This window comes from Solanum dulcamara, chromosome 11 (assembly GCF_947179165.1).
Source record: "Solanum dulcamara chromosome 11, daSolDulc1.2, whole genome shotgun sequence".
In the NCBI taxonomy this organism is placed as follows: Eukaryota; Viridiplantae; Streptophyta; class Magnoliopsida; order Solanales; family Solanaceae; genus Solanum; species Solanum dulcamara.
The window spans coordinates 46,758,524-46,775,097 of record NC_077247.1 but is presented as its reverse complement, the minus strand read 5'-3'; the positions used below and the strand labels follow the sequence as shown (position 1 = coordinate 46,775,097).

General features: G+C 34.0%; 2 protein-coding genes across 2 annotated transcripts; one reads left to right on the top strand and one right to left on the bottom strand.

The window, feature by feature from the left end:
- The first annotated feature begins 2,029 nt into the window (after positions 1-2,029).
- LOC129874278 (protein CHUP1, chloroplastic) lies at positions 2,030-6,634 on the top strand. The gene is made up of 6 exons (XM_055949538.1): positions 2,030-3,540; positions 4,140-4,271; positions 4,374-4,555; positions 4,685-4,796; positions 6,142-6,276; positions 6,373-6,634. The coding sequence occupies exons 1-6, from the start codon at positions 2,308-2,310 to the stop codon at positions 6,496-6,498; spliced, it is 1,920 nt and encodes a 639-aa protein (XP_055805513.1). The 5' UTR covers positions 2,030-2,307; the 3' UTR covers positions 6,499-6,634.
- Positions 6,635-11,107: 4,473 nt separating this feature from the next.
- On the bottom strand, positions 11,108-16,107 carry LOC129872152 (protein trichome birefringence-like 38). The gene is made up of 5 exons (XM_055947031.1): positions 15,608-16,107; positions 15,043-15,214; positions 12,580-12,755; positions 12,306-12,464; positions 11,108-11,924 (listed from the first exon to the last, which is right to left on the bottom strand). The coding sequence occupies exons 1-5, from the start codon at positions 15,919-15,921 to the stop codon at positions 11,633-11,635; spliced, it is 1,113 nt and encodes a 370-aa protein (XP_055803006.1). The 5' UTR covers positions 15,922-16,107; the 3' UTR covers positions 11,108-11,632.
- Between the last annotated feature and the right edge of the window lie 467 nt (positions 16,108-16,574).

Here is a 16,574-nt window from a genome sequence, read left to right as displayed (position 1 = left end):
GTTAATTAAATATCAATTTAAGTGTCATTATAATTTAATTTCAAAATTATTTGGTGTTATCCTTCACACCAAATAATTCTTAATATTTTGTATGCAACACTGCTTTAATTTATTAAGATGTGAATATGAAATTTTTTTGCTAGCATAATTTCTATCATTGCGTTGCTTGAAAAATCTTTGTGTTATTTCGTAACAATAGTAACAAGCTTATAGATGATTATATGTGATTTCTTATCGTATGAAAATTGAATTGCTCTGAAAAATTTAAAATTTAAAATGTTCAAATTTGGAAACTTTGATGGTTGAACTCGTTAAGCGGATGAAACAAACTCATATTATATATGTCGCTACGATAAAAAATTCTTCATCATCATATTGAACGTTTGCTTTACATTTTCTTTTATTAAATAATTATTTAGTCTTTTCTCAACCGCTTTGTTTTGATAGCTAATTTTACTTTCTCAATTAAATACGACATTACTATCTACTTTGTTACTAAAGTTATTGGTTTTCTCTCTAGAGTTTCGACAACTCTATTGACATTGGCTCATGTAGTTATTTCTTGTGTTACGAAAGAGAATACATCAATTTTTTTCTAAGCAGATTTCGTATTCATGTGATTTAAATTTTGAACGAGCAATTGCAGTTAAAAATATAACTTTTACTGATAATTGTTTTGCTCTTTTAAATATGTAATATTTCATGAACCACTTCTCATCAAGATATACAATGCATGTTATGTTAAACATGTCCATAAAATTTGAATTGTGTGACATGCTACCATCATCAAGCAAAATCACTATCAAGCTCTTGTATTTTCTTCTTTTAGACAAAATTTTATAGTATTTGAACGCCTCTTTATATTTTAGGATTAAAAACACCTAATCAAAATTCACATTTGTTGCACAAGTCAGATATTAAAAAAAATTCTAATATATTCTATAAAGAGATATCACGTATTTGATCTAACTTAATCGCCACCTTCTTACTATCACAATTTTTTAAACTTTCTACAACATATAATTTCAGAAGTACCTTCACCATAATTTGAAATTTTCAAATGTGTTAGTATTTGTTTTGGTACAAATCGAGAAGTTTATTGCCACCATCTTGATCACTCCCCGGTTCAAGTTTTCATCAACACTTTCTCATACACAACTCTATGTAAAATAAATAAAAAAGAATAGCTTACGAAAATTAAATAAATAAAAGGTGTCTTACATATCACATATTTGATGAGCTACAGCAAGTGTTGAAATAGCCAACTTTTGATCTAATGGCCATTGTGATGTATGTAAATATTTTTCCAGTCCATAGTATTTAATAAGCAAACATATTGAAATTTATATATATATGTTTAGTTCTGAAATAAAATTTGAAGTAAATAAATTTGATGATTTTCTTTTTAGCTATGTTTATCAACATTGTAGAAATCAAACATTCTTTTATAGGATCAATTATGGTGGTAAATATTAATTTTTTTTTACCTCCATTTGATGTTTTAAAATTTTATTTTGAATATTGAACTATGTTAGGTGACCATTTTGAGGAGAGAATTTTAAAGGTTACCATCCTATAATTAATCTGTTGCTTCAGTAAATGCTATGACTAGTTGGAGCTCTATTAATTAGTCCGTTTATTGAGCTCTATTAATACGTAGTTATACTGATATGCAAATTTTAATTAAGGATAATTTAATTTAATGTAATTTTTAGGAGTTACTTCCTCCATTTTTTTAATTTGTCAGGTTATGCTTTTCTAGAATCAGTTTAACTAATTTTTAAAGATAAATTAAATAATAAAAAATATATCTTTAAAATGAAGTAAAAATTCATATGACTCTTACTGAATTTGATATGCATTTTTATCACCGTTGGAGCAATTAATCTCTTACCTTCGTTAGGGTTAAGATGAAATAGTACAAGTATTCAATTGGGCGCGTGGATGATTTCAACTTTGATAAAAATGCTTGTCTTATTTATTGTTTTTCTCTATAAATAAAAAAGGAAAAAAATAAAAGCGGATCCAAGAAAAGAAGACCGTTCATCGATATTGCTGCATCATTTACACATTTCAAAGTTTCAACAAAGAAAGAAATACCCTCCCTCTCCTCTATACAAAAAACACACACACACAGCGTTTTACAGTATTATATCTTCACTCTACCCCTCTACCCCCTCCTTTACCCTTTTCTTCCAGGCAGATAGACAGGGACCTCATTTTCGCCTATTCCTCTTCTCTTTGTAGATTTGAAGGGATAGATAGCATTCTTGAGAGAGAGTTCAAAGCTTTGTGCTAGATGTAACAATGGTTGCAGGCAAAGTAAAAGTGGCTATGGGTTTACAGAAATCACCTGCTAATCCAAAGCCATCGAAGCAGGATTTATCTCCTAAGCCTCCTTCTCCTTCACCCAGCTGCCCAAAACAGCAAACATCCAAAGGTGCTGTGTTTTCTCGCTCTTTTGGTGTTTACTTCCCCCGTTCCTCTGCTCAAGTTCAGCCTCGTCCACCGGATGTTGCGGAGCTTCTACGCATAGTCGAAGAGTTGCGTGAAAGAGAGTCACGTTTGAAAACAGAACTCCTTGAGAAGAAACTGCTTAAAGAATCAGTTGCTATACTTCCATTGTTGGAGAGTGAGATCAGTCTAAAAGATGCGGAAATCGAACGGAAAGGTCGGATGATTGAATGCTTGGAGGTGGAAAACGAGAGGCTTAGAGAAGAAGTAGAGATGTTACACATTGAGCTATCGAAGCAAAATGGGAGGTTTGATGAGAGGATAAAAGCTATGGAAGCTGAAATTTCTGAGCTGAAGAAAGCTAATGAAGAGTTATCACCTCATAGATTTGTAGATGTAACAAATGGTGCTCACAACAAATCTAACCTCGCCAAGTATTTGAGGAAATGCGTGACTCAACCTAGCATTACTCTAACTTCAAAACCAGAGTGTGAGGTGAAAGAGGAAATTGTTAGTGCATTGGAAATGTGTGAAAGGCCTAGACATTCTAGGTCTAATTCAGATGAGCTAGCTGAGATATCGGTTGGGATTATGAGTTTAAGATCACGAATTCCTCGAGTTCCAAAACCACCACCGCGGCCATCATCGGCACTATTGCCATCATCCTCATCATCTTCGTCTTTATCATCTTCTTCATCTTCTCCTTCGTATAGTTCATTATCAGATTCAGCTGAACGTGCATTAGCTGAAATTTCTAACATTCCGCCTCCACCTCCGCTACCAGCACCGGCGCCCAACATGGCAGCAAATCCTCCTCCACCGCCGCCGCCGCCACCACCACCACTACCTACAGCAGCGTCCAAAACAGGCCCACCACCGCCACCACCACCACCACCTCCGAAAGGTTTAAAGCCTTTACAAGCAAATGTTAGGCGGATACCTGAAGTAGTGGAGTTTTATCACTCTCTAATGCGGAGAGACTGCCGGAGGGATTCCGGTGCCGGAGTTGGTTCCGCCGCCGATGCCCCAGCGTCGGCGAAGGATATGATCGGAGAAATTGAGAACCGGTCGGCGCATTTACTAGCGGTAAGTCTTTTCTACCATTGCTATTTTGTTAAATCACTGTTTTACCATTTACCTTATGCATTCCTGTCTGCGAAAATGACTAGTTCTGTAATGTCTATTTTTGGTACCCTAATTGCACTTTTCTTGGAATTTTGCTAAAGTATCCTACAAGATAAGACAGTTTCTAGATTCGAATCAATATAGGTAAGGGGGTAAAGTGCAATTATGAATCAGGAAAGGTGTAATTCCATCAGCTCACTCTGGGCAATTTAGTCAATTCGATGCTGCATAAATTGACTAATCGCTATCACAATCTTTATGGATTTCATGCGTTTAAGTGAAATTTTGTTTCAGATCTGATATTAGTATTTGAACAAAAAGTTGAATTTTGATAATTGCATACAAAGTGCTACAAATCTTTAATCGGTTAACAATAAACACAAAATAATTGAAGATCTCAATCAAAATTTATTCTTAATTGGACTAAAATTTTGGAACTGAGAAAACAGAATTGGCATTTTAATGAGGTTTGCCTAAAGAAGGTAGAACTGTAAAGTCTCATTCAATGTTAGTTGTTTTATTTAATTTCTGATTATTCCACTTTTGCTTCCTTATTGCAGATTAAAACTGATGTTGAGACACAAGGAGATTTTATTAGGTTTTTGATCAAAGAAGTAGAACATGCTGCATTCACAGACATTGAGGATGTTGTGCCTTTTGTAAAATGGCTTGATGACGAGCTCTCTTACCTGGTAAACTTTTTCTTTACATATCATTTAATGTTTGTTTCATTATCTAACATGCGAAATTGTATATATTTGGTCAATCAATCTGATGACTTGAAGTTTTTTCAGGTTGATGAAAGGGCTGTTCTGAAACACTTTGAATGGCCTGAACAGAAGGCTGATGCACTGAGAGAAGCTGCATTTGGATATTGTGATCTAAAGAAACTTGAATCTGAGGCATCGTCCTTTCGTGATAATCCCAGACAACCCTGTGGCACAGCTCTTAAGAAGATGCAGGCCTTATTTGAAAAGTACGAATTTGCTCTATTATTACTATTTAAGTTCTAAATTAATTAATGAGAACTTGCATTTGTAAAGGAAATATGGTAGACAGTAGTGATTGATCACCATTCTAATGTCTCTTGTTATCAATAAAACAGATTAGAGCATGGAATTTACAATTTGTCAAGAATGAGAGAATCAGCTACAAAGAGATATAAGGTCTTTCAAATTCCAATTGAGTGGATGCTGGATACTGGTTTTGTTACTCAGGTAATTTATAATTCTCTTGTCTCCTTCATGATCTCTACTATAGTAGCTGTTTGATGATATACTTTTCCTATTTATGTTTCACATAGAAATGTCTTCAAGTTTCACCAGTGACCGCAATGTGTGCCAATTTTTCTGGTGGCACCCCTTTTGATGCGTGTCCATTTTTTACTGACTATTAAAAGGAAATACTAGGACAGTTCCCAAAACGCTCTAGGAAATGATGCATAGAGCACTGAAGCTAGTTCTGTCGAAATTTCTTCGTACTTTCCTCTGCTTTGCAAAGCCAGTAAACACGATATGTGATTTTCATTTCTCATGGTATGATTTCATACTTCCTTCTCAAAACCAATTTACTGTATCAGATCTCTCTCTATTCCTTTATGACTAGAGGAAAAGCAATATAATTGAGATGGTTCTTGGTCTTACTGGTCTGTACCCATGGAGGTTTCTGATGAATAATGGATAGACAAAGGAAATAGCATGGGTTAAAATATACTCTGTATTTTTCTATTAGTGTGTTACTAGATGACAGAATTTATTGGGAAGTTCTGCATTATTAACATGCCCATGCCTGCATGAGCACATGTCAAGTCTCTGTTCTCCAAAACATATTTGCTTGTCTGCATCCCTTTTTATGCCAGTGTTTGGTGGTAGTAAGTAGAAAAAAAAGAATCAGATTCTTAATGTTGACCTTTCATAGATCCCTATGATTTTTATAATGTCACTCTAAGATAGAAATCTCCCTATTATTTTTTTATAATGTCACACTAAGATATATCTGCATATTTTAAAGGCAAATTAAAATATGCCTCTAGCAGGAAGAAGTTTCCTAATTGGCAAAAACTTGTTTCTTTACTTTTATTTTCATACTTTTCAAGATTTAAAAATGCTTATAAAATTTGTCCACAATATAATTGAACTACATTACCCCTTCGTGTGGCGGGTAATCCGCTAAGCTGAGTTTGGGACCCGTGGCAGAGGCCAATGAAAAAAATATTTTCCTTCTGAGATTTTAGGTCAATTATTGGGCATATCATATCACTTGGGGTTACTGCACAGTGATATGGGCATCTATGAAACTATCTCTGTTGGTCTTTTTCCTGCAAGGTTATATAATTAAGAGCAGGCAACGTTCACAGACATTCTGCTTGCCTGCACAAATACTGGTGTCCCTGTTTTTCACTGTTATGTGGGGCAAATCTTTGTATTAATAATCTTCCATTTTCTTGCATCCCGTGTGGTCTCAAATTTTGTACCATGCTGCTGCTTTGATTGAGAAATAACACAAAGAAGGACCTGTTGATAACGTGAGGTAGTTGTGTTTTTTTCTTTTGCATTATTGCAGATCAAGCTGGCATCAGTAAAATTAGCTATGAAGTACATGAAGAGGGTATCCGCTGAGTTAGAAATGGTTGGTGGTGGTCCCGAAGAAGAAGAGCTTATAATTCAAGGCGTTAGGTTCGCCTTTCGTGTACATCAGGTAAATACTAAAAGGGAAAAAAGGTGCAAATTAATTCTCTCACATGGTTTTTTGTACTAGGAATAATTAAATTTGTGGTTTATGTTTTTTGTGAAGTTTGCGGGTGGTTTTGACGTGGAGACAATGAGGGCATTCCAAGAGCTGAGAGACAAAGCAAGATCGTGCCATATACAATGTCAAAATCAGCAACACAAATATGTTTGCAGATCTACACCTTGCTAATTCAAAATCTGCAGCAAACTCAGCTTCAGAATGCTGTTATTTTTGTTGTATAAAAAATGACATCACCAATGTGTATGTGAATATACCAATGGCAGTAGCCATTTTTATGCATAAGCATTTATTAATTTATTCATAATTCGTGTGAAAATGGACTCTCCATCAGCTAATAACTTAACCATAAGTTTTTTTTTATATTTATTAATCTGTTTATACCATAACTTAGAAGCCCAGCCCAAGCTTCAACATGAAAAAAATTATAGACCAAAAAGTATAAATATGAAAACAGATATGAGCTTTGGATTAATCCAGGTACATTCTCATTTTTCTTAGAATTGGCTAAATGTTAATTTCGATTCCTCAAAATATGCTTAAGTTTCAAGTTTAACTTCCACCATTTCAAATTCAAGTTTTGAACTTACGTCTACTTACCTTTTTCTTTTCTCATCTTCCTCACTTTCCTCGTCATAAAACCAAAGCTAGAAGATACGTTTTCTTTGTGCCTTTTTTTTTTTTTTGAAAGGAGAGCTAGCAAAAGAAAGTTTCACAATTTCTCTCTCACTGTTTTCCCCCTTTTTCTAAAGTGATGGAGAAGACGATAAATCTAACCTTAACTTGCAATGATGAAGAGATGGGTACTTTTACTTTCTGGCTTCGCTTCATTTCCAAATAATTGTTGTACAACGTAGTAATTAAAGTGAAAATTATACTCATAAAAATTATTACTGTAAGTAAGTAGTAGCAGGGATTAAGATAACATTTATGGAATTAACAACTTATTCCTGCAACTTATTTGGTTACTAGACTTGCTTGTTAATTTGTAATCAAGATTGGATTTTTCAAACTTGAGTTTGTTGTAAGAATCAATAAACTTTAAATCATGAATCCGTCTATGCTCGGAGTACTTTACTTTCCTATTTCAACAGTTACAGAAAACTGTTAGAATATATACAATTTGTTACAAATCTATCAAAATATATTACCATATATTCTAACAAAAACATATAATGGCTATTAATTTGACGTGTGATATCATGGCATTTTAGGGGAATGAAATTGGAAGATTAACTTGTTCATTTTTAATTTGAAAATCGTTTTCTTATCTCTTTTATTCTTAAATTCCTTTAATTTGTTTGTACTTGGAGTTGTTGAAGATGTGTGTTACAACAGCTAACATAGATGTCTAATGCTGCATGTTATTGGGAGTTGTACTTCCACTTGGTAGAGAGGCTAGAAAATATTGTTGAGTTCTTTTCATCCTCTAGATATACTAAATTTTCTCACAACTTTGTGACAGCATAGTACAAGAGGTCCCTTCTAAAGTACACTTCATCATTCAGAACGACGAAAGAACCTGATGCAGTAATGCAGAAAATGAAGTAGCCTAATTTAACTGTTATTAGTGATATGTTAATACAAATCATCTGACAATTGCTCTGTTTAACTTGTTAGATACCGTTTGGATTAGAAAATATTATAGCTTGTGCCCATAGCATTCTTTAATCTAAATGATCTCCCTAGATTGAATATATACTGAACAATAATGACTGAATTTCCTCCTCTTCTTTTTTTGTTAATAAATGTGAAATATTACCATAGACAAACCAAAAGATTACACAAACGATGAATAAAAAAACGACATTTAACAGCTTTCTTCAACCCCTGTACTACTGCAATTCTTTCTGTAACTTCTTTCCTAATTTGTGACACTATTATAGCTACTATTTGCTTCATTTCTGAAAAAATTCCAGTTCCATAGTCCTCCATACTGCAGCAACAACTTCCTTCTTGAATTGCCTCCCAGTTCCCCAGTTGAGGGATGGATACCCACAGAGTATGTACCATTCGGAGACCGGAGTCAACAAATAGTGATCATTCAGATACCATGTTACTGTATCAGTTTTAAGTACATTCAAACTCTTCCAGTACCAACTGCAGTCCAATGGAGGGTGGTGTGTCCAGATATCAGGTTGGTTCTTCATATAGAGAGTTAGAGACCATGGACCCAGTTGACCAATCGTAAGTCACATTCCAGAATTTGCTACTTTTAATGTTGAGTCCGCCATATTTCTTTGGAACACATAGCTTGTCCCATGCTACCAATGCAACTTTCCTCCTTGATGAGGTTCTCTTGGAAAATTTTTTGCGTTGAATTGGACATAATCAAAATGAACTGGAAACAATGTTTTCAAATGCTGCATCCGTGCACATTGTGCAGGGTGACCTAGTGAGCTGCCACATTTTTATTTTACTAATATGTCTAACTTGTATAACTCTCTATCTCTAGTTCCTAGCAACTTTTATGTCTCCATTTATAGTGATTTTACATGGTCCATAAATTTAATGCTACTCAAGGCTATATTTCAATTTTCAACATCACAGGTGATTTTTCTTTCAGTGTTGGTGTAGGCTCTATTTGGACTCATTCTTGATGTCCATCCAAACATGCTATTTGCAGTCGGGATAAATGGCTAACCATAATTAAAAGATCGTGTTGCATTTCAGCTAGGTTTGTTATTCGTTAAAGTGGTTAAAGTTTATGAGATGGATTCTTTAAAAGGAAGCAAGGCTCAACTGTGTTGGGTGGATTATGTGGCTCATGCATGATCTATTATCTATGCCTGGTTTTTCATTCTAGTAGATGAAACTGCAGATTGATATGGAAGTTTCCTTAGAGTCACGCCAGGCGTGGTCGGTACTAAGAGACCCTTGTTGGCCCCAAGCGAACCACTTGGTCTAATCACTCAGCGGAAGACTTAGATATACAAAATAAGACACTCAAGGGGATAACAGCTCAACAACTCAATAAAGAAATAGTTTTTAAGTAAACAATTTTAAAAGCCAACTCAATCTCATAAATAATAGTATTTGCAAAAACAGACTCAAAAGGGACATCAACTCCAATCTACTCAGTCTATGTCTATGAAGCCTTTATCAACTATCAAGAAGGTGTCGAGACAAACCCACAACTATCTCAAAAGAAACAACTCATGAGCAATGGGGATTATAATTTATTCAAGAACTCAAGAAACTAGGGCTAAAACTCAACTCAACTATGTAACGATTGCATTGAGATGTAGGGCCGGTGCGTGGATGAACTCAATCCAAAGTTATGAATAGCCTTACAAACCTTAAAAGCTCCACAAATCTTGATGAAAAATCTTAACTTGAAGAGAACAATCAAGAGACCCTTTCTTGAAATTCTTGGATTTGTTGTCTTGGAAAACCTATGGTTAGGATTTAAGATTTTCCTTAGCGATTCATGTATATATGAAGGAATTTGGGTTGAAAAGCTTGAAATCTATGAAAAAGAACTTACCTTGATGAAGAATCTTGAAAGAGAACCCTAGTTCTTTCTCCTCTTCTTAGCCCTAGTTTCTTTTGCTTGAATGTGTAAAAAGCCTAAGAAATGGGTTTAGAAACTCTTATAAGGTCGAAAACGACCTATATCAGTTATATGTTAAGTATAGGAGGGGTGGAGAAAAGATCGGAATGCCCTCACTGAAACCGAAAAATATAGGAAAAAAATTACACATAAATCGCATTCTAGGAATGCATTTTATGAATAAAGGGTAAATCGCATTTGATGAATGCGTTTTATGGCTTAGTTTTGTGAAAAAGATTTCTGGCCTGATTTCGAGAAAAATTGCACTACGGGAGAGCAAGTCTGCGACGTAGACTGGTTGCGCACTTCTCTGGAATTGAAATTTTGCCCCAAAAAATTATCTTTTGATCCGATTGGCCTAAAATTCAATCAAGACCACTTTCCTACATGATTTTTCCCCCTGATCGACATTCCGACCTTGGATTGGCCGAAAAAGTTACGGATGATGCATTGTGCGAGCGTTCTTTCGTGTAGGGGTATTTTGATAATTTAACCGAATATAACACTCAGCCTCTTCAACAATCATTTAGATATCGGAACAGTGAAATCAGTCTTTCCTAAGTACGAGATATACTTACATTTTCCTTACGATCATAGCTTCTCATTTTTACATTGTTTCATACAACATAGATCTCACGGCGAACTTTATAAAACAAAAGGTATGTGATCCTTTTGCTATCAAACTGAAATTGAATGAAAAACTTTTCTTTGGGACTAGTCGATTTGATATGGAGAAATTACTGTACAAATAATTTGCTCCATCACAGGTTGCAGTTGACAACTATAAGATGTTAGCAGCTCTGAACTATACCAACAAACATATCCTGTTCTTGGTTGGTTATGTTTTTGTGTTTGATAGTGCAAGAATCATGAATATTAAGGTTGTAAATGGTAAGTGATATGCTCCTGCCTCCTGCGGTGTAGAAGTTGAAGAAACGGAAGATAAACTGATGATCTTCACATCGTAAATGCTGCTATTCATGTTGGTAACTTATCTTTCATCTCCGATTGTCTCAAAGTCAATTCCTTATTATTATTTTTTTTTACTTCATCTGCAAACCAGATGAAAGTCAATGAAGTTCATTATTTTTACTTATGGTTTCCATCATATGTACATGTTTCTTCTTTACACACTCTGTAAGAAAGTTCCTTTCTCAACTTATATGGTAAGTGTAAACAATGTTAACATTTGGTGGCCGTGCAAAATATGTTATTGAATAGTGAAAATTTCATCTAAGTGTTGCAAATCCCTTAGTTGTGCATCATAAATCTGACTTACATATGAAATTCCATATCTGGATAAGAAGCCTTTACATGTATTAGGACTCAATCCAGATATATATAAGCAGAGAGATTCTGCTTTTATTTGTAATTGCTTAATAAAATGAAAGGAAACTTCAAGCTAGTAACTAGAAATTAACAAAACTACTATGCAACCTTATTACATCTAAAAGCTATTGTATGTCCTTGAATCATTAATTTCACAGACCAACACCTATGAAAAGAAACAAACTATAATCAGTTAAAACTAATCTGAAGTCTTCATCTTCAGAGAAGAACTGCTGCTGCATAAACAAGCTGGCTCCAATTATTAAGAAGTCCAGGAGTACTGCGCCATTGATTGCAACGTGCACTGGATTGCTCGCTGTTTTGAGCTGATGGTCTTCACACACATCCACAAATGTACAGTTCTTTTAAGTGGAAAGGAAGATGATTAAAAGGAGAAAATTATATGAGGAGGTTCTTTCATCCTCACATAATTAGTGATGCGTAGAGAAGCTGATTCCAAGTATCAGGTAGTCCAGGGAGACACCAGTGGCTGCAATCTACACCAGGGTGATTGCCGCTGTACATTGATGGATGAGCATCTTTCCTTAACTGGGAGAGAAACGTGATATCGAGGAGGTGAACTGGTGTCTTCATCCTATTTAGTACTTTGTTAACTACAATAGCTGATGCTGGTGTCCCTGCTGGATATGTCGATCCTGCTAATGGTATTTGCTCTGAATTACAATTCTTTGTTGATGCCCCCCATTCCTGACCCCTGATCAAGATAGAACAAAGTATGAATTTTGAGCTTCTTAAGACTGGGAAACATTTCTGTTTACTGAAAATTAGTGGTTAGTAAGAAGGATTTAAGTTATATGCTGACTATGATTGCACCTTAATCTACTTTGTCTAGGTTACCTACATGGTTGCTAGGACTCGTCAAAAATACCGTTGAATATGTGTCGGATCCTTCAGAAGCTATGTATTTCTGGAGGATCCAACAAAGGTGCAGCAACACTTTTCAAGGGTTCGACCAAATATAGGTTACCATTACACACTTTTGAGTTAGTTGATCAAACGAATAATTTTGGAATTGTCAATGTATGAAACTTAAATTCGAGTGATTATTGAGCAAACGAAGAAGTGTAGCGCTTACATATAATGAGTAGGAGAAATGCCTTGGAAGAAGACTTTGGTCTTAGAGGAGTCAACATTTCCATCAACCCATCTTGCCCAAGTAGTTAGACCTTTGTAAAATGCCATTAAACGGTCCATATCTTTCGATACTTTCATACCATCTTGCACATAATCCCATCTACAAAAATATGATTCAATTATTATCGTTTTTTTCACACCTCTTCATCATTTTATGTCTTAATTTGATTTATTATATGGTGTTTTTAGAAAAAAAGGGAGAAAGCGGATCGTACGGTTGAGAATTTCCCTTGTGAGTCCACCAATGCCAAGAATTGAAAATTAACATATCCATTCCTTTCCAAGCATCACCTTGTTGAATGGAATCCAATTTCAATACCCGTCCAATCTTTTCTCTGACTATATCCACAAGGTAAGTTGTTCGATAAAGGAATAAAGTAACTCCATAGTCCTGCAGGGGAAAGATAGTATGAGGCAACTAAAAAAGTGAAAGTGTATCAAAAACTATAGTGGAACACCCTTATTTTTTTCTATAAATATGAGTAACAAGTTGGCAACAAAATTGTCAGAGCTTTTATGACAAAGCTATGCCTTTTATTGTTAGGTTAGATTTTTTTTTAGTAGATGTGGCTTATAATTAAGGCCAAAGGTGAAGAACTTATGCTCTGACAACCAAAAAAGTCGCAATAAAAACTAGCCTTCAAAGATTGGACCTACCAATGATTATGGCAATGTTCTGGCCAGGTAACACAACTATTATTTTTTTTCTCTTGTACTATCTTTTTTGTTGCCCTTATGGTTTCTTGTAAATGCAACAATTACAACTTGATAATAAATATGAAGATTGAGTAGGTATACATCGATAACTATACCTTTGGAACATATTCAAAGGGTTGATAACAAAGGAAGATGGATATGAGGTTTATAGCTTCTGGCAACCGCTGCTTGCCACCAGAAGAATAGTCAAAAACATTGTCTAACTAATATTTTCTCAAGAGACGTGTAAAAAAAAAACATCATAAAGCTAGTATTTCTTATAAATTTTTTATGTTGGAGTATTAAATAAGAGTATATTACTAGCAAGAAAAAAAATAAAGGCAATTTATGCCATTCTCAATTGTCATTCTCTTTCCTTAGTTAAAAAAAGAAAAGAAGAAAGAATAATTGGGCTAGAGCAGATTCGAGAATATGGAAAAGGGCTAAGCATGCCTTTCACTAGTTCACGGGTTTACTGATATTGAAGACATGGCAAAAAAAAAAATTCCTTTTTGTCACCTTTCGAAGTTTTTTTATTGGGAGCCTAAAAAGTCAACTTTCTTTTTTTTCCTTTGTTGGCTGTGGTCTTTGGGTACCACAGTTCTCAAATAATGTTCATATTTTGTTTGAAGTATTATATTAATTATTGCTGTCACCAAAAAAAAAAAACAAAAAAAAACAACTTTTCTATCCCCTGTTCTACATCTTATTTGGATCTTGGTTGTCTCCTCCTTCACGATTTGCCAAACAGAATATATAAAATTGGAGAAAATAAACTCTTTCCTTAACAGCTCCATCTGTCTCCTGTACTAATTGCAGTCTCATATTGTAAAACAAAAACAGAGGGAAACCAAGACAGAGCACGTGAGAACACACATATATGTGTATGCATGTGTTTTTGCTTTGTGACGAGCCTTAAATTATGGAGTATATAATTACGTATACAGTTTTTTTATATTATCAATAGAATTTAATTTATTCTAAGCAAGTTAATTTCCATTTTTATAAAGTTACAAATTAGTATCATCATTCATACATGATTGTGAACATATTGAGGGTGGAAACAACTTCTAAGATAGACATATATTATATATTCTTTTCAAACTTCATTTGTGAGATCTCAATGATATGTTTTAGTTGTGAACATACTTTATTTTATTCCAGGATTAATTATCTTAAGATAAGTTATCCTATCGGGTATATAGGATAACTTATCTCATCACTATGATATAAATGGTGGGATAAGTTATTTCAAATTTGATAATCAAACAAGAGATCAAAATTTTATTTTTGAACTATTTATTTTTATTTCTCACACCAAAACGATGCCTAAGTTTATAAAGTTTTTTGTTATTTAAAAGATAAACTTTTCAAAATCAGAAAGATTAGTCTATTTCTGCTGAAATCTATGCCCTCTTTGTTATTGCTTTTTAAAATTTAATTTTAATCTAATTGTTTGATATTCGATATAAAAAATTCTTTATTTTAAGACTTTAAACTGGTGACCTAATAATTAATGATGAATCCACCTGTTTAGTGGCTATTCCTCTTTTTTCACCGCTTCATCATTATCCCAACAAGTCAACAACCAACATCATGATCCATTACAATTATAATAACGTAACGTATATGTTCTTTTAACAATTGTTGAATTCAACATCATCAAATGATTAGAAAAATCATTTCTGTCATTAAATACTTTCGATTAATTTTTTTTTTACACCCAATCAAAAACAGTTAAAATACTATAGCAAAAGATTGTTCTTTTTTCCTTTCCCTTTCCCCCTTTTTCTTCTCTCACTAAAGTTCTTAATGTTAAGTATATAGTTAAAAATAGCTGTCAATTTTGATTTTAAATTTCTGAACTGACACTTATTTTAAGATAATTTTTTAAAAACTAAAACGAGGAGGGAGGAGCAGAAATGATAACAAGAAAACCAAAAACAAAGAGAGACACACATAAAGGAAAACAGAGTGTAAACCTGAAAGGTGACAGAAGAAAGTGTCTCCGTCCGAGAAATTGCAGTTTTGGCATTGGGCACCGACGCATGTAGCATACACGCCAGAGAATTCCACATGTTCAAACTCAATGAGTCCCCAATAAACATTATTTTCTTCCCTGACCATCTCTTCAAGAAATCCTTTCCATTAAACCTGTAAAACATCACAATCGCTGATATCAAAACTAAATTTCTCAAAAAATAGAAAAAAAATAATCTATTAGTAAATCATTACATAACTAATTGAGGCCGGTATGAAAATATATCATAAATTGACTAGCTTTTACGCTGACTGTCAATTTATTACAACGCCCCGACTAACACACACAAGAGGAGTTGTACTAAACAATATTAAACAGAGCAAAAGCTTCTCTGTTTCTTCAAAATGTGTTGTAAGTCTGCAATAACAACAACAACATAATTGGTGTGATAGGGTCTGGGCCCGAGTGATGCGTACGCAGCCTTATCCTGGAATATTGTAAGTCTATATTGCAAATATAAAAAGTAAAAAAAAAAAAAGGGTTAGAAGAAGAACATTAAAGGGTACCTGGGCAAGTTACAAGAATCAGGTTTCCAAGCATATTTGAGGTATTGCTTATCAGGGCGACCATATTTTAGGCAATCAAATTCAGGGTCAATGAAAGGGCAAGTTGAGGAATCATAAAGAGGATAAGAAGGGTCAATTGCCCAGCTACCTTGAAACAAGTTACACCTGCTACTGCTTACTAACCCTTTGTTTTTCCAACTAAGGCCACTCAAATTTTGTACAATAACCTCTGCTCTGCCAGTATGTAACAACAGAGAAATAATGCTACTAACTAAAACCAATGATTTAATGACCAATTGGCTCCACAGAACCATCTTTGCCTTTTTGGTATGGAAATAATGGAGGGAACACGTAATGAGGAACTTGTCTTCAAGCTTAGTACATTGTCCTATATATAATACAAGCCACAACTACATAAAAATATTTTTTAATTTTTTTTTTGCTTTGGTGGGGGTGGAGTGGTGGGGTGGGAGGAGAAGTGGTATCTAGAGATTCCTTGTAAAAATGATCACATGATGAAAGAAAAAAAAAAGATTGACGTTGATTTCTGACATCGAATTGGAAAATCATGAATGAATTTGATCAATTTATCAAGTTTTCGTGTAGAAACAGTGGGGCATTATGTTTTGGCTCTTAGCAGTTAAATTTATTTTTCTCTTGGTACATTGTTCTCTATGGAGTAATTCCGTCGGCACAATTAATTAACAGACTTGTTTATTTGATAGACTAGATATATACCATTAATAATTGTGGTGATCCGGTGGAATAGTTGAGATAGTAAACATTATTTATTTTTTATTTTATTTAAAATCCGTATTTTATTATGAAAATTTCAAATTCAGTTTGAAAACTTGTATTCCAAATTTGAAAAAAAATAACTTATAACATGTTTTCCAATTCTATCTTCATAATTTCAAAATAAATATTCTCTTCACTCCTTTACAAGAAGTATAACCAAACACGACTC

Bases quoted from the DNA above. Each gene is read 5' to 3' on its own strand.
- LOC129872152 (XM_055947031.1), bottom strand. From the start codon at position 15,921: ATGGTTCTGTGGAGCCAATTGGTCATTAAATCATTGGTTTTAGTTAGT. The intron at 12,756-15,042 runs GTTTACACTCTG...TTTCCCCTGCAG, and splicing joins TTTCTTCTGTCACCTTTCAG to GACTATGGAGTTACTTTATT. The intron at 12,465-12,579 runs GTACGATCCGCT...ATATTTTTGTAG, and splicing joins CACAAGGGAAATTCTCAACC to ATGGGATTATGTGCAAGATG.
- LOC129874278 (XM_055949538.1), top strand. From the start codon at position 2,308: ATGGTTGCAGGCAAAGTAAAAGTGGCTATGGGTTTACAGAAATCACCT. The intron at 4,556-4,684 runs GTACGAATTTGC...TCAATAAAACAG, and splicing joins ATGCAGGCCTTATTTGAAAA to ATTAGAGCATGGAATTTACA. The intron at 6,277-6,372 runs GTAAATACTAAA...TTTTTTGTGAAG, and splicing joins TCGCCTTTCGTGTACATCAG to TTTGCGGGTGGTTTTGACGT.